The 17,746-nt window shown below is 39.3% G+C and overlaps 4 protein-coding genes across 4 annotated transcripts; 2 read left to right on the plus strand and 2 right to left on the minus strand.

The window, feature by feature from the left end:
* Window positions 1–11: 11 nt before the first annotated feature.
* LOC105156783 (ABC transporter B family member 15-like) lies at window positions 12–4,766 on the minus strand. The gene is made up of 7 exons (XM_011073001.3): window positions 4,584–4,766; window positions 4,293–4,347; window positions 3,887–4,071; window positions 3,351–3,808; window positions 2,597–3,137; window positions 590–2,508; window positions 12–502 (listed from the first exon to the last, which is right to left on the minus strand). The coding sequence occupies exons 1-7, from the start codon at window positions 4,764–4,766 to the stop codon at window positions 133–135; spliced, it is 3,711 nt and encodes a 1,236-aa protein (XP_011071303.1). The 3' UTR covers window positions 12–132.
* An 820-nt stretch (window positions 4,767–5,586) lies between these two features.
* LOC105156659 (uncharacterized) lies at window positions 5,587–6,968 on the plus strand. Its single transcript, XM_011072861.3, has 2 exons — window positions 5,587–5,782; window positions 6,565–6,968. Exons 1-2 carry the CDS (start codon window positions 5,678–5,680, stop codon window positions 6,649–6,651), a joined length of 192 nt encoding a protein of 63 aa, XP_011071163.1. The 5' UTR covers window positions 5,587–5,677; the 3' UTR covers window positions 6,652–6,968.
* A 979-nt stretch (window positions 6,969–7,947) lies between these two features.
* LOC105156660 (vignain) lies at window positions 7,948–9,759 on the plus strand. Its single transcript, XM_011072862.3, has 4 exons — window positions 7,948–8,597; window positions 8,702–8,934; window positions 9,008–9,148; window positions 9,316–9,759. The coding sequence occupies exons 1-4, from the start codon at window positions 8,153–8,155 to the stop codon at window positions 9,568–9,570; spliced, it is 1,074 nt and encodes a 357-aa protein (XP_011071164.1). The 5' UTR covers window positions 7,948–8,152; the 3' UTR covers window positions 9,571–9,759.
* A 298-nt stretch (window positions 9,760–10,057) lies between these two features.
* Window positions 10,058–15,688, minus strand: LOC105156662 (oxysterol-binding protein-related protein 1D). Its single transcript, XM_088877070.1, has 8 exons — window positions 14,752–15,688; window positions 14,224–14,580; window positions 13,873–13,960; window positions 13,266–13,744; window positions 12,184–12,339; window positions 11,699–12,007; window positions 10,727–11,071; window positions 10,058–10,532 (listed from the first exon to the last, which is right to left on the minus strand). The coding sequence occupies exons 1-8, from the start codon at window positions 15,268–15,270 to the stop codon at window positions 10,359–10,361; spliced, it is 2,427 nt and encodes an 808-aa protein (XP_088733196.1). The 5' UTR covers window positions 15,271–15,688; the 3' UTR covers window positions 10,058–10,358.
* Window positions 15,689–17,746: the final 2,058 nt, after the last annotated feature.

The following is a 17,746-nucleotide window of genomic DNA, read 5'->3' on the forward strand; positions in this document are numbered from 1 at the left end:
ACATCGATCGCTTCATTAAATTTAGCATAAACTGATTATATGACCACTATTTTACTGATAATAATGTTATAGTAATGCAGGCCTGATTCCCAAGAGCAAGTAACCTTGGAATGTGCTGCATAAGTTCCTTAGTCAACTTGCATAGTAATGCTGTAACTTGACTAAGGAATAGTATGAACCATGATCTCCAAGTGCAAGTAGCTCAGAATGTGACCCATGTTCCACAATCTTTCCGTTCTTGACAACTGCGATGCAATCGGCCATCTGTATCGTGGACAACCGGTGTGCAACAATCACACAAGTTCTCCCAACCATCATGTTCTCGAGTGCTTCTTGGACTAAATTCTCCGACATGCTATCGAGGGCACTGGTTGCCTCATCCAAAAGGAGGATTGATGGATTCTTCAGTATCGCACGCGCAATTGCTATTCTTTGCTTTTGTCCTCCTGAAAGTTGGACTCCTCTTTCTCCACAGTGTGTTTTATAACCATCCTTCATTGAACTGCAAACAAGAGAAAGAGCTATATGTTGCTGCATAGTAAATTGACTAAAAAGTTATATGATGCCGAAAAGGGAGGTGGTGTGGTACCTTATAAATTCATGAGCATGGGCAAGTATTGCAGCTTCCCTGATTTCAGAATCTGTCGCATCATCTCTTCCGTAAACTATATTTTCATGGATGGTTCCGGCAAAAAGAGCTGGTTCTTGGCTCACTAGTGCTATTTGTGATCTCAACTCTCTCAAATTGTAACTTTTGATATCATAGTCGTCTATCAGAACGGACCCTTTTAATGGATCGTAGAATCTCTCAATTAATCCAATGACAGTAGATTTGCCAGAACCACTTTCCCCTACGAGTGCCATTGTTATACCAGCTTCTATCTTGAGACTGAGGCCCTGGAAGATCATTTTTCCTGGCCTTGATGGATAGGAAAAGTAAACATCATTGAACTCTATCTTACCTTGTAGAGTTTCTCTAACTTTGTTACCTCCAAGGTTGTCCGGTTCAATCTTGGTTTTCCGGTCTAGAATTGCAAAAACTGATCTAACTGCACTGCTACCTTTAGATAAATCAGATGTCATGGTTCCTGCATCCGCAATGGTCTTGCCAGTGCTCATCAATATGAAGAAAGCCAGAAAGAGCTGCTTTGAGCTCAGTAATCCCTTGCTCATCAGCATCCCACCATACCAAAACGTCAAAGCTACAGCAGCTACTGTTAGGAATTGGGAACTAAATAGACCTACCCCTGAAATCCATGACTGTCTTATGCTCTCTTTTCGAGGGCCTCTCAGTGTTTCTTCAAAGAGGTCCACAATTCTTTTTTGACAAGAGAATGCAGTAATAGTTCTGTGGTTCACCACTGCTTCACTTGCTAACTGGCTCCCTTCGTTTTGTGCTTCTTGGGCATTTCTAGACATTTGTTTCTTCAAAACAGTTTGGAAATAAAAGCTGACTATAAGAAAAGGTTGTATTGCAATCAATACAGATGCAACTCGCCATGCAACAATTAATCCAAGTGCAAAGGACAGAAAAGCATTAGCAGAAACCTGAACCAGTAATGAGATACGATCACCAACAAGAGAGCGAACCGTGTTGGCTTCAGTGGAAAGCCGTGCGCAAACTGCAGCACTAGTATTTTCGTCTTGGTCAAACCACCCAATCTCAAAACTGAGTATGTTCTGAAGAAGCTTTTCACGGATTCGTTTGGTTAATCTTTCTCCCATGATTGCAAAATTGTAATGCTGGAGTATATTAAAAAAGAAGGTGATAACCGCAATACTGAGAAAGACGCTGCTGTAAAATCTCGTCTCCAACTTCACTTTCGAGCTTTTATCCTCAAAATAAGCAGAGACGAGAGCTCCCATGCAATAGGCGTTCACAGGCTGCACAGCCCCAAATCCAACAGCTCCTACACAGCCAAGCAAGGCCCTCTTCCACTCTGGTTTATTCACTTCAAGCAAACGCCATTGCGAAAGAGTTGGAGATGAAGAATAATCTGATTTTACATCACTGTCACAACGATGAAGACTGAAGGAGGAAGCAGGGCTATTTTGAATTGATGAAAGCAAACTCATGGGCAGTGCATCGGTAAAGGGGGAAGCAGGGCTATTATGGGCATACACTATTGTCTTTGGGCTTCTTTCATCCGGTGAATATCCATTCTGTATCGCTGAATTCTGCAACCTCACCATCTGACTGTAGATTCCACCTTCCCCATGATTCATTTGCATCAGCTCATCATGGGTACCTGATTCAACAACTCTCCCTGATTTGAGCACCATGATCTTGTCAACATTCCGGATTGAAGAAAGCCGGTGAGCAATGAGTAGAGTTGTCCTGCCTTGTGAAGCTTGATCAATGGCCTCCTGTACTACACTTTCAGATTGTGCATCCAAAGCACTTGTAGCTTCATCAAGTAAAAGAATTCTTGGATCTCTGAGTAATGCTCTTGCTATAGCAATCCTTTGCTTTTGCCCTCCTGATAATTGAACGCCAAGCTGTCCCACCTGAGTTTTTGCCATACTACTACAAAGTCAGAGGAATAACAGAAACGACTGTGTTAGAGTTCAAATAAGGAAAAAGTGGCTGGCTTACTTGAGTATCATATCCTTGTGGGAATTCTAGGATGAAATCATGTGCATTTGCCGCTTTAGCCGCCTTTATAACCAGTTCCAGTGGAGCATCTTCCTTTCCAAACAGTATATTTTTCTTTATGGATGTGGCGAAGAGAAATGGCTCCTGATTAACCAGCCCAAATTGAGACCTCAGCCATTTTAGCTGGAGTCTCTTAATTCTGTGCCCATCAAGTAGTATGTCTCCTTCGACGGGGTCATAGAACCTTTCAAGCAAGGAAACAATTGTCGATTTCCCAGAACCACTTCCACCCACAAGGCCAACTTTTTCACCAGGTTTTACCTTAAGACTAAGTCCCTGAAGGACTGGCTCATCTTTTCTTGATGGATAACTGAAATAAACTTCTCTGAACTCAATTTGTCCCCTCACATTTGCAAAAACTTTCCCTTTGTCATTCTCAGAGTCTATTTCTGGAACACGATCAATCATCTCAAATATCCGCTTTGCAGCAGCTAATGCATCGACTATAAATGGCACATTAGGTAGAGCAGTCATACAGGACCTGAAATTACAAGAAGCACAGATTAATATGCATGCAAAATATCTACAGGCAGGCAAAGACTGAGGTAGCTTTGGAGAAATTATGAAGACAAGCAAACTCTATAAATAGTTCATCTATAGATTGTAAATCTTATCAGTTGCTTGATTTTCCGATCAGCTTAATGGATACTTTTTGTTCATATGGGGAGAGTACAGTGGAGGATAAAGGGCTCACAGTCCTCCAAGGACGATAGAGATTCCAGCTATGAAAACATGGCCACCACTTTCTCCTCTTTCAGTGACAAGAAGACCTCCAACCCAAGACTGAAATGCCCAAGTTGCAAAAATCATACCCATGCTTCCAATCATCAACCCCTTCATTAATCCTTGCTTTATGCCAAGATTCATGCTTTCATCAAGGGCACGGCTGAACTTATCAACCGTTTTCTGCTCTCCCACATAGGAATAAACCGTTCTAATATTTGACATTGCCTGTTCTATGATACTGCCTGCAACCCCATAGGCATCCTTACTCTTGACTCCCATGTCCATCATTAACTTTCCAAATCCGACACCTGGGGTTATAAATCCAAGGGCGAAAGGAAGAGAAGCCAATGCTATTCGCCAGGAGAGTAGGAAGGCAACAATAACGCCAAATATGAGTGCAGACGACTGAGCCACGGAATTGGGAATCTGTCAAGAAAAAAGGATAAATTAGGACTATTGTTTTGACAAAAGAAACAACTACGAGAGATGGTTGAATGAACAAACCTTATCAGCTATAACATCCTGAATGGTGTGAGTATCAGCGGAGATGTTTGAGACAACTTGGAAAGTTGTCGAGGAAGCATCTTGGTTATCAAAGAAACCAACTTCCTGTCTGAGGACTGATTTTAAATATTCCATACGTATTCTTGATGTTTGCCTCTCAGCAGTTCTTGTCCAGCAAAGTCCTTCTGAGATATCGGAAGGGGCCATGAAATAAACAACATAACCATAAACGTATTCAAGTTTTTCAATGTTACTACTAATTCCATTTTTATGATGAATGGAGGAATTGCTTCTCATGGCAGTTTCTCAAGATAAGCAGAATAGTTTACATGAAATAAGGAATGGTTATGTTAGATGAGAACAATAGCTCCATTGGACCAAAGTGAATTCAGAGAGTAGCACATACCTAAGAAACAAGAAAAGCCAACTCCAAAAGCAACATAGAGTAGCCTGAGTCCATACTGCACAAAAACATAGAAAAAGATATTTCACTTTGAAACAAAAACATAAAGAAAGAAATTTCACTCTGAAGCAGTGGAAGAGATAGCAAAATTCCTTTTAATTTATTGTGCATTTCTAACAGGTTGAATTTAAGTACCAACCCCACTAACAGCACATGTTTCTGTTCAGACGTTTGGATACCACAAATACGACATTTCATATAGATTTCCTGAAACTTGGGAGACCATATGCATACCTTGTCGACGACCTCATTGGCAATAGACTGATCAGCAGTCCCAAACGCATCTATTGCTCCACTTAACATGTACATGGTCATTGGAGCTGCCAATCCTTCTCCAATGCTGCCCAGAGCACCAAGAAACATCAACAACTTGTCAATACTGTCAGCAAACCTGAAAAGTCCACACGTAGTTCCCATTTTCAGTTTTTAGCCTAACTTTTTAAGCCTCAAACTTCAAAACGATGTTCAACTGTTGAAAAATGATACAAAATTTTCAAGGAGCTCGTCCAGCATTCGTTTCATTTACAAAAGGGTGGACTTGGACCAACTTATATCTTAAGCGGCTGCATGATTCAGAGCCTTTCTCTTAACAGATAGTGACTATGTATCCTGTCCTAAAGCCATCGTCGTTTAGCGGAAGAGTATCCATTCATTTCCTCCATTTAAAAACCTCATTGCCACCCCAGCAACGAAATGATACACTCAAGCCATCCCAAGACAACCAAAACAAAAAAAGAGAACGATAATGCCAAAGTACTGATTTTAATACAGTTTCTTTGCACAGCAAAGACCTTTGTGCAAGAACCAAAACTTCAACATCAAAATCCAAACAAAGCATCTGATACACACACATTATGTATAACCAACAATTGAATTTTCACATACCTGAAGATGATATTTTCTGCAAATTACTGTGCAAGTAAAAATGCTAACATGTATCTCATGTGCAGTGAAATCAAGTGAATTGTTTGTTCAAGTGCTAATACATTATTTCAATCTTTTGGTGAAATATTGAAATGTTTATTGATCAAGAGAACAACAAAGATGAATAAATAATTTTTCAAATGTTTAGTTAAGTTAAAAAATGAATAATAAACAATTTTCAAGAACTTGATAATATACGAATTACTAGTTTAAATAACCGGTGTACAGAAATTTAAGTCACACTCCAAACGCAGTCGTTTATGTAATACGAGTAGACTACGTCGTTTTGCCCCAAATCGTTCGCACAAAATGGGGCAAAAATGACAAGAATTCAGAAACAATAGCAAGGACTCCAATCGAACTTCCATTGAAGCAACAAGAAGCGTATTGTTCATTTGTTGAAGATGGTGAAAGTTGCAACGTTCTTTGCTATGTCATTTGGCGCCTTCCTTTTCTGGCAAACTATGGACAAAGTCCATGTCTGGATTGCCCTTCACCAGGATGAAAAGGTATAGACGCACACCACTTTGTATATTTCGTTGGATTTTGCTTTACGATAGCTACTATGTAAAGAATTTTCGATTTTATGAGAATTTATGAGTTTGTTCTGCTGAGAAAAGGTAAGATCTTTGGTGTGGGATTTCTTAATTTTTTTAGATCGGATATATGAAAACGCATTTCTATATGCATATGCGATCGATTTGTTATTCGAAACAAGAACGGGTAGTTTTTGGAGTTTTAGGTTTTGGGGATCTTTTAGTTGGATCGGATTGCATTTATGTTTCTTTCAGTCCTTGAATCAAGAAATCTTTCCTACTTCTGCTTAGCACCAGTCTTCCAGCTCATAAAACCTATTTGAAGAAGAATTAAGTCATTCTCAGTGTTGATTGCTTTGTTCTTTTGAAGATTTGACCTTTGGAATGGACTGTTAAGTGCTCGAACTTTCTGAGTTTTCTTATATGCATGACATTTTTAGGTTAGTAAGAAATTATTCATGAATGTATTTAGTCTTGTTAAGGGATTTGCAAGCTTGAAGTTTGAACCTTGGAATTGGAACTCTAAACTTCTGATGACAACTGTAACTTGGAATTTTGCATCTGCTGCTTCCAAGCCTCGAGTTTGTTGCATCAGATAATTAGTATGTTGAGTCGGGACTTAATTATGTTATTGCACATCGTTGAGCTGTTGGCCTTACTAGTCTGATCTAGAAGTTTTATTTGGTTAAAGCAATGCGCGACCATCAATTGATTCAGTGCTAAAAGGATGAGCTTTCTGCCTGTTTAATCTGCAGAAGGAGAGAATGGAGAAAGAGGCTGAGATAAGGAGAATGAGAGAGGAGCTCTATCAACAACAAAGAGAGAGGGACTCTCTTGCCTAAGTTGCTGAGAAAACGGATTGTCTTCGCAGCTAGAACAGCCTATCTTCTTCCTCTGTCTTTTTGAATTGTAACCATCTTGCTGGACTTGATTCAGATAAAGTGTGGATCTTGTACCAAGCATATGATTGACACTGATATACTTTGGTCCGTACTTTTAAGCAGTTCTTAGGAGATAGGGATGGGTGTTAAGTTTTATGCTCATTTTAGTTGCTTTTAGCATGGTAAATAATACCATCTGTTGGTCTTGGTTGGTTGAGCCATGTTTTAGTCTAGAAACCATCTTCATATATTCAATGAACTTGTATGGTTCCCATTCATGGATCTATTTCTCTGTTTGCGTTGCATGGTTATTCACAGGTTTATAAAGGTATGCTATGTTACATATCGTACTTTGATCGGCTACTTCTGGATTGTTTTTGTCAATTTTGTTGTCTTAACAAGACATGCCTCAGAATCGTCATTAACAGTTTAAAGTATAATTAGAATGTTAAATTTAGTGAACCATGTCATCCATTTTTGTGAGGTACTAAAAACCAGTGAAAGTTTTACTGCAGAAACATTCCCTTGGAAAGAAAGGGGTTCGTATCTTGATATTTCTGTAAATGATCATGATACAATTGTTTGTTTAGATATTAAATAAAGCTGAAGGAAGCTGAAACATTGTAACTGTCTAACTCGGCAGCGTCACTCTGTTCGTCTCCTCTGTAACAGTATTAGAATTTTTCATCAGCTCAGCCACAATCCATATTTTGCTTCGAGAAGATTCAAAAGCCTGACAATGAACTGTAAACTTGAACAGGGCCATGATATCAGCGTGAGAGGTGTTGCTGGAAAGGTGATCGGCTGAAACATTTGGGTTGTATGCGGTGCATTTAGCCGCAAATGTGATAAGAGATTTATATTCGTCATGTAATTAGTTTCCCCTCCAAATCATTTTTCAATGCAATTTTTCTGTCAAGAGGACATATAGCTAGATATAAGTTCAAATTTGTTGTAATAAATCAAGAAGGTCAAGTGCAAATGGCAAACTAGCATGTTAATAATATCAGGCTATTGATGATATTTCAAGCTTGAACCAGTTTCTTAGCACAAATGCAAAAGATTTAAACTTTTGCATAGAATAGAAAAGATGAAAATTGAAAACACTTTATGATATAACCTGGAAAAAGATGGTGCTTAAAAGCGTGTAGCCACAGAAAACAACTCGTCACCTTCTGCCGAACAATCAAAACAAACACAGCGTGGATGGCATGTTAAGGATATATCATATCTAATACAGAACTCACCTCCAAAATAGCAAAAAGCTTTCTCCCTTAATTTCAGCAAAAGAGGCTGCAGGTATGAAATCACTATGCTGCAAGTAGTTTCCTCCTCAAGCCTACTTGTGTGCCTATATAAACACATTCCCTTAAGTAGTTTTCCATGCCTTTGAGATAGGATTTTATCCACTTCTTCGTGGAGGAAAAACAAAAAACTGATATCTTGATTTTGAAAGATCTCAATGATGGGGATGGGAAGAGCTCTTTTGGTTTCTGTTTTCCTAGCTATGGTTTTTGGCCTTGCAAAAAGCATAGAGTTCACAGAAAAAGACCTGGCTTCTGATGAGAACCTGTGGAATCTGTATGAAAGATGGAGGAGCCACCACACTATTTCACGGGACCTGACCGAGAAACAAAAGCGTTTCAATGTGTTTAAAGCTAATGTGCAGCACATTCACAAGGTGAACCAGATGGACAAGCCTTACAAGCTGAAGCTCAACAAGTTTGCTGATATGACCAACCTAGAATTCAGAAACTTTTACAGTTCCAAAATCAAGCACCACCAAATGCTTCGTGGCAGCAGGGCCAGCACTGGATTCATGTACGAAAAGGCTAACAATCTGCCAGCATCCATTGATTGGCGAAAGCAAGGTGCTGTCACTGCTATCAAGGATCAAGGGAACTGTGGTATGTTTCCGGTTATTGTTGTGGATCTGTTGTAGGCACAGAGGTGAGTTTTTCATTTCTGGTTATCATCCAAATGCCTTCTTAAGTTTCTGCAATTTTCACAGGTAGTTGTTGGGCATTCTCAACTGTAGTGGGAGTTGAGGGGATAAACAAAATTAAAACCGGTAATTTAGTCTCATTGTCTGAGCAAGAACTGGTTGATTGTGAGAAAGATAATGAGGGCTGCAATGGAGGACTCATGGAGAAAGCATACGAGTTCATCAAGAAACAGGGTGGCCTAACAACCGAGAGCGTGTATCCCTACAAGGCTAGAGATGGAAGCTGCGATGCAGCAAAGGTCGAAAACATCATCTGTCAGAAACTCGTGGATACATTAAAAACAATAAAACTTACCTGAGATTGTTTTGCAGATGAATGCACCAGTTGTGAGGATTGATGGGCATGAAAATGTTCCTGAAAACAATGAGGAAGCCCTAATGAAAGCTGTTGCCAACCAGCCTGTTTCTGTAGCAATTGACGCTTCTGGTTCTAATATGCAATTCTACTCAGAGGTACAAAATCCATTTCCCGCCACCTGAATTATTCAATCAAGAGGCTAAACAAAACAAAAGTTAGGAATTAGGACAAGTAAAAATTTCCCTTTTCACTATTTTAAAATACAAAATCCAAGCATTATAATTCAGGAAAGTTTGAATAAAAGTATGTTTCTAAATTGCAGGGAGTCTACACAGGAGACTGTGGCACAGAGCTAGACCATGGGGTCGCCGTGGTGGGATATGGAACCACTGTTGATGGGACCAAATACTGGACTGTGAAGAATTCTTGGGGGCCTGAATGGGGAGAACAGGGCTACATTAGGCTGCAGCGTGGTATCGATGCAGTAGAGGGGCTGTGTGGCATAGCCATGCAGGCTTCATATCCGGTAAAGCTATCATCAGACAATCCTAAGCCACCACCAAAAGACGAGCTCTGAGTTGGGCAAAGTATTTGGTCTGCACCGAAGTCTAGCTAGATGCATGATATATGCCAAGAGCTATGTAGTATTAAGTATTTGCTCCTTTTATTCCCAGGTTAGTTAGAAGAATAAACTGTTATGAGTATTGTGGATGAGATGGAAGTCTCTGTAATCCATAGTTTTTCTTATTCATTGGTTTTTACTTTCCTCCTTTGGTTACTCAACTCGTTGGTATCAAACATCAAACCATGTAAGGCAAAGAAAAATAAATAAACAAATAAGTTGGAATGTCCATAAAAGTGACTGAAAATGATGAAGATAAAAACATGAATTAGGAGAGAAATGTTGGCTTATCTTCACACGACTGTAACCAATGGGAGGATGAGATGAATGTACTCCCCACTGAGGCAAATTACAACCTAAACTAAAGTCTCAAATAAACGAACGGCAGCAACCGCAACAAGACATATAATTTGCCTTGAAAGTAAAACAAAGACCCAACATATGATGTTGCTATGCATCTTTCTCAAAAGTATCAACGTCTCAGACATTAGCTGCTCATCAGCATGGTTTAACTAACTTTGCAATGGGAAAAACATCACCTTAAGTGATTGTCACAAAACTTTTTAGGGATAATAACATATTAATAGGATAACCAAGGGTATATTCTTAATCAATAGGACATACAAGATCTGGAATCTTCTCCCGGTTTTCTGTGGTCTTCCCTTGGAAAAATTGCACTTTTTAGCCTTCGTAAAAACAGTAGAATTGACTGAACTATGGAAGCTGCTCAGCGGAGAAGCAGCTCACTCTTCTGCTGCACAAACAGGGAAGTCGCAGGGCTGTCTGAATATATCAGGGATTTCATCCCAGTTTTGTTTCTCTCTTGCCTCCCAGTATCCACCCATGTAACGATAACAACCGTCCTCGTCCTTCTGGAACCATCTTGGTTTCCAGCCTCTGTCTTGCAGCTTCCTTGCCTGCAATATTTAACTCTTAGATTAAAAAAAAAAAAAAGAAGCTGGATATTTCAATGACAAAGCAAAGGCCAAAATTACTTGACCAGAAAAAAGAAGGATTTGCTACATACACCAAACAACTATTCAAAGAGAAAGGATAAGGCACTTGTCCAATCATGTTAGTACAGAACAGTCTGATGTTTACAAATATGCACCTGTCTCTGCAATTGTTCAAGTCTTAGCTTCTCTGCATTTGCAAGCTCATATTCTCCATTCTCCAAATGCCTTTGATCCGGTCTCAACCTCGAGTCTGTTGGTGGAAGCTTCTTTTGTAACTCTGGAGTCAGTTCATTTAGAGATATAGCAAATGGCGTGAGATTATATCTTGTCTTGGCAACAGATTTATCTCTTTCCCACAGCAAAACAGCTTCTGTCATTGGATCATATCCATTTGGTTTTGTAGTTGGATCTCCCATCACATAATACATAGCTTCATCCCACTTCCCAAGCAAAACTGCCATCTTCTTTCCAGTTCTATTGTCTTGCACAAATCCATGAACCTATGTTTGACACAATAACATAGAGATCAACTTAATGTAAACAAGGAGAGACAAAATTTAACTAGCAACATCTTATAGGTAACCCTTTGTAGCCAAAAATGATTGCAAATCCACAGGCTAGAGGAATGCTGTTAAACATCAACAATGTTAGGTTGGAGAGAAATGGGGGATTGGGAACTCATTTCCCTCCTGGTCTAATGGACTTCTGCAGAAAAGACACAAGACAAGTCAAGGGAAAATGACTTTAGTGGGGCTTGGTTGACCTTGAGGCATGGACTTGTGGCCTTTTAATTTGGTTTTGGGCATACAATGTATAGCTATTACACTCAGGGCACGTGTTTAATGCCACGGATGAGCTTTTGTCCATGTAGCCCGGGCCATTTGCTGGTTGCTCAAGTACCACTTTGATTCCATAAGAACTAATATGCAATGCTCCCACAAATATGGTTTAAGGGTTTAGCCCACAAATACAACTCAACATAAAAATAATTTATCTTTCTTCATAGAAAACATATGTTGCATTACTTTTCCCCCCTAGTCGCAAAAGTGCAGTGCGAAGGGGTGGGGTTAAACTGGAAAATTGGCTTAAAAAAATTTACATTTTTATTTGGAGAATATAAAATTCACCTGATGCGGGTTTCTGTCTATGATAGACTGCTCTTTGAACTTGATCTTGCAAGAGTAAGTACCACTACCTTTGATACGCATGGTGCCATAATGGTCACAATAGATTTTACCAATTATGATGTTGTATATAGAAGTAGTGACCTTGCTCCACTGAAATGTCTCACCATCTTCAAACTGCAGTGTAAGAACCCCCACGGGATCAAGCTGGATGGATCGACCCCAGAACTTGCCTTTGAGGTTAGAATCTGCCCAAAATTTCCATCCCCTGCCCTCACAATGACAGGCAACGATCATTGGATGATGACTAACCTGAAACACAAAAAGAAGCTGATATTCACCCAACACTTACTAAAAGTTAAGACTGCATTTGTATCTAAGTAACAAAACAGAAAACAAGCTTCCCCTATTTATTACCACAACTTGACTATAGAACAGCAGAAAATGGGCATGCAAATCACTAGAAAGATCATAAGATGGAAAAGAACCTTCTCTGAGAAGAATCTTAAACCCTTATCTGGATAGTCAGCCTCATATGTTTCCCCGAGTAGAGGATTGAAGGGTTTGCATTGCCGGCCTTCTGTTGATGCATAACCAGAGACTGCAAAAGCTGCTACATTTAGAATTCTCATCAAATCATTTCCCTACAAAAGGCAAATTAGAATTTTCAATTGTAACTCAACTAACTACAATTCTAATTCACCAATCCAAGGTGAATAAACTATCAACTGCAATAACTATCTCATGCCAGGACCAAGTAATATATGATTGTCGATAGAAACTGATAATAGAGAAAGGGAACAGGCTGCAGATATGAGAGAAGGGGTCTTCACCTCAAAGCTGGATTGTGAAATATTTGAACTATAACTTTAGTTCTCAAAAGAAATCAATATAAAAGGCTATAGCTTAAGATAGTTGACAGACTTTATTAAGGAGCCTTCAGGTAACCTGGTATTGCTTTAGTGTATTTACTCTTCTCTCAAATGTCTTCCAGCTGATCAAAATAATTCAATAGTTTCTGGATAAGTGAGAACTCAATAGTCCAGAAAATTTAGAAACCAGAACAGACCTCATCATATTTAGTGTAATTATTGATTACGTCCCTCTCCTTTAGAATTATCTCTCCTCCAAGCTTGTAATGTTTTCATGCTATCTCTTCCAAGTTTAAAATTTGTAAGTTTCCACCCAGTCCGAAACCCTAGAGGAATGGGGTGTCGAGTAAACATTGCAAACTAGGAGATGAGGTTTTTATAATTTCGAAAGAGAGGGATATAATATATAATCACATTAACTCTCAGCGAAGATACTTTAAACCCTTTTGACTTAGAAACTAGCATGCTCCATAGCCAACTTATTTGTCCTGCCCAATCACCTAGTTGCCAATGAGCTGGATCTCATACTAATGACAACAAAATCATTTCAGTGTAAAAAAAAAGTGCAGTTCCACTCAAACAGCACCTCACAATCAAATTTCTAGCCCAATAAGTCAACCACCTGAATTATATGTAGTCAGTAAATCAACATTTAAGAAACTCTTTACCGCAAATGTAATAGCAGATGAGAAGCTGACCTGTTTTCCCCATTCCAATGCTCGGTCGACAAGATAAGAGTACTCCAAGTCTTCAAAGCATTTCTGTAGCGAGGACAGAGGCTCATTGAAGTAAACAGGAAGGCAAACACCTGACAAGTCCTTTCCAATGTTATCCTTAATAATTGACCATAACCCAACAGGCTTGTCTTTCTCCTTTGGTTCTGGTAAATTATCCCTTCTTTTGATATATGGAAATTCAATTGCCTTTATTTCCATCCCAACATCTGCCAAATGACCAGAGAAAGAAGATCTTTTTTCACTTGTCCAGGGGCTACAAGTGTATACAGGATTGTCTCTACTTCGGTAGGAAGCACTTCTTAGAGTCTCCGCAGACAAAAAGTCATTTGTGTCGAAAAATATCCCATCATCTTCATCTGTTTCAACATCTACTCCATACCTACTTTCATTATCTGCATCTGAATCGCTTGCACTGCCCTCTGACATGACAGAATAGAAATCTGCAACAGCATAAATAACAAAATTTAGCCAATTAATAATTGTATGTAAAAACATTACTAAATGGGTATGAAAATCTAATAGTTCTTATGAACTCAACAAAACAATGTAAGAAGAACACTGAACTAACCACTGAACCTTCTATTTGCTTGTCCACAGCATGAATCTCGTGCCTTTGTTTCATCAACTACAGTTGTTTCCAGCTCAATTTTCTCTGTCTGCAGTAGAAATTAGTTTCACAATCCTTAAATGGTCTAGGAGCCATCGTTGAGGGAAAGAGTGCATGCAGATACGTGGGATGTGAACTACAAAGCGCTACTGAGTGCATGTTCAGACAAATTAAAATTGATCATCAAAGTCTAGGAGGTGCATCAATCACATGCAGATCATAGTAATCTCTTAAGCTTAGTAACAAATACTTGAAGGATAATCCCTTCTATCTGAACAAAATGCCTTCAGAAGCAAAGGGTGAAGTATGAACCTCCAGTCTTCTTAATGTGTCCAGGAGCAAGATGTGTTTGAGCTGAAGAGTCTTCAAGTGATTCTGCATCAAAGCAACTTCACCTAGCATTATAGACTCACAATCTTTAACTACAATTTCACTAATGCCTTCCTGCATTAACCGTGATCGCAGCTTCTCCGTTGAAACAACAAATTCTTCAGAAGGTGCCAACTCATTGCTTGTCAATAATCTAGGGAATTTATCTTTAGCAACCAGGAGGGCCTCAATCCATGAAGCTCTGTCCTCTTTGGATTGGCAATGCAAGTGGAGAGTTTTCGTTCCTGTGAATATGGATAGCCTTTTGTCATCCGACTTGCTGGCGCGGAGAGAAGAGACCTGTGAAATATATTGTTTGGTGTTCAATGCCTATTCCCCCTTCATAATAGGACCCCCCCCCCCCCCATGTATGAATTAATCAAAGCTAAATCTTGAATAAGGCATACTAAGTAACAAAATGATTAACTATATAAATCCAATTTTTAATCCAACCAAAGGAACTCAACTAACCTTCAAGTGTATCTCCCCAAACGGCTTCCACTGCTTCCCCGACCCGAACCCATTTCCCCTAAAACCATTTCTACTCCCATTACCAGTACTGCCTTTCCTCATATACTTCCAACTATCCTCCCCAATCACCCTCACACCCTTCTCCCTGCAAGAGAAGACAATTTTATCCGGTCCATGCACCTTGTAATACGAGAGAACCCCATCTTCCAACACAAACCACCTCTCCCTCCAGCCCTTCCCATAATTCACCCATTTGTACAAAATCCCAACCACACTCTTTACTTCATCACTCTCCACGCATTTCTCCGCTTGCAAATCACCTCCTCCACCACCGCCCTTGGTCGACAAACTACTCCTAGAGTTAAAACTCACCGGCCTGAGAATCACATTTTTATCATTACTCTCAGCAACATTACCACAATCCTTGTCGAACTCAAGCTCTTGACTTAGTGTTTGTGGCTTCACCACAGCTCGATCTTTCTCCGCTGACACCGGAGCAATGCAGCAGAGCGGATTCATTCTTTGTTCAGCGACAGCGCAAGAATCAGCTCAGCGATCTCGAAATACACGGAGATCCTACCCGATCGGAGATCGACTGGGCGAGAATTCTCAAAATATCACATATACGATTTACAGTAGAGTGAGAAAAAGAGAACATATACAGAGGCACAAAGTGAAAAAATGCTAGCATATATGATGCATAACTATATACAAAGATCAGGTATAGATACAGAACAATGTGCGTATAAGTAAATGAAGAGTTGCAGATCCATTAATGGAGTGGTGTCAGTAGGGGGTGGGGGTGGGGGGGCGTAGGTTAAGCAGAGAGAGAAGCACATAAATGCATGGGTTTGGGGTTCAGTAAGGCATAATGATTGCGGGGACAGCTAACTTGCGCGGTGGTGGTGCGATTGCAAAGGTAGTGCTTGGAATTTTGCTGTGGGGGGTGGGGGTGGAGAGGTGTCCGTTGGGTGGGAAGGGGGAAAATGGTGTCTGGTAATTATGAAATGGGGAGATGAAAATACATAATTGGGCTTGCTGGTCGGTGAGCATTTTCGATTTTGTGAAAGTTGAGTGGTGAATGGGAGGGGTGTTTTGGGAAGCTCAAAAATTGATTTGGTCTCAATTATTGATAATTATTGATTTAGCATTGGATACTCTTACTCCAAGTTTAACAACCAAATTGAATATGATCATTAGGATTTCCACTAAATTAATTTCTCTACCTCAATTTCTTCCCACCAAGTGTCAATCCCCATCTCATTACTTCTTCTTTTACCCAAAGTTTGTTAATTTCAGTAAATTATTAGGGATCTAGGTACTATTCCAATTTCAGATTTTCAATCATATTATGTAATTGCTATCCTTAGAAGTTTAGATTTTTATAATCCTAAATTTAAAACCTAAGGAAATAGCTTCACTCCTTCATTTGTAAATGGTCTATAAATTGGATCCACAATCTGACCCCTTTGCCACCATCCCTAGGAGCCCCAATGTTATAATCTAAATAAATATTTATTAAAAAATTATATAATATTTTGAATAATATATGTATATATTTTTATTTCAAACAAAAAAACCAACCCCCTACCCACCACCCACCTGCAAAACCCCCCACCCCTAAACCAACCACTGCCCATCCCCTTCCCCCCTCGCCCCCTCCACACCACCGCCATCCTCCCACTCCCTCTTCCCTTCCCATTGGCACCACCACCGCCTTCCCTCTCCCCTTCCCCCTCACCAACGCCTCCCTAAGCCCTCCCCTCCCCCATCGCCGCATCCTCCTCCCTTTCTCCCTCCGAACCCCTCCCCCTCCTCATCTTCCGCGTCCCGCTTCTTTCTCCGCACTGCCTCCACTGTCGGTCCCTCCCCCATCCCCGCTGCCCTACCCCTCTTCTACCCACACGTCGATGTTCTCTCTCTCTATATATGTATAATATAATTATATTTTATATATATATTAATTTATATTGTTTAAATTTATATATTTATTTAATATTAACCGTGCATTGAAATAAATCAAAATTTAAGCCATAGACTTACTAGTTCAATTTGGATCTTAAATTCAATTAGATCAAATGATTATTAAAAAAGGCTAAAAATATAATTTTCATAATTAAAAATTAAAGAAAAGATGCGTGAATTCTATGAACTCGCTTGAAGGGTGTAATTGCTCTATTTTTTCTTTTTATAAGAAGATAATTTACTATTTTTTATAAAAAATTAATTTACCCGTTTCATATAATATAACGGGTAATTTGCATTTACCCAAAAGTTTTTGTAATCTGTTGAAGTCTCCAGACATAACAGGTGCCAATGAAGGCCAACTGTGAATAATTAGAATTATCCAATGGGCCGACTTCTTGGAGTTGGATTCAGGGGAATGAGGTATAATTTGAAGTAGATAGATTCAGCAATAATATATTTAAAAACCAAAATCGCAATTATCCCGACAGAACAAAGTCTATTGATAGGGAGGTAGATAAAAAGGGAAGAGGCGCAAAAGAAAGTCTTCAGTACTTGCATTCAGAAGTTTAGTTTAAAATGGTAAATATTATTAAGTCCGTAAACGTAGAAGGATAATTGAGTATTAAACATTAGTGGAATGGAGTTGGCTGCGCATTTAATTCAAACTGGTGAAGCAATGCAATTATGGAACAAAAGCAGTCATAGGAAAGGACATAGCTATCTATAGACATGTTGGTCGTAGTTTCTGATTCAAAACTAAGGTGGCTCAATAAATTATTCGTGCTGCTACTTTAATTTGTGAAACCAATATATTGTCAGGAGATTTTAGTATGGCTTACATTCTGATAGGGATATAATGATGGACCATAAATCAGGTAGGATTGATTATGATTTAAATTAAAAATATTTTATTGTCGCGATGAAAGTTTATAAACTACTAATATATGATGAATGATTCAAAGTCGGTCTGGTATATTTGTGGAGTTGTGACTACTCTGTTGATGAATTAATATACCGAGCAATAGTG

This window comes from Sesamum indicum, linkage group LG2 (genome assembly GCF_026168435.1).
Source record: "Sesamum indicum cultivar Baizhima isolate 11 linkage group LG2, ASM2616843v1, whole genome shotgun sequence".
In the NCBI taxonomy this organism is placed as follows: domain Eukaryota; kingdom Viridiplantae; phylum Streptophyta; class Magnoliopsida; order Lamiales; family Pedaliaceae; genus Sesamum; species Sesamum indicum.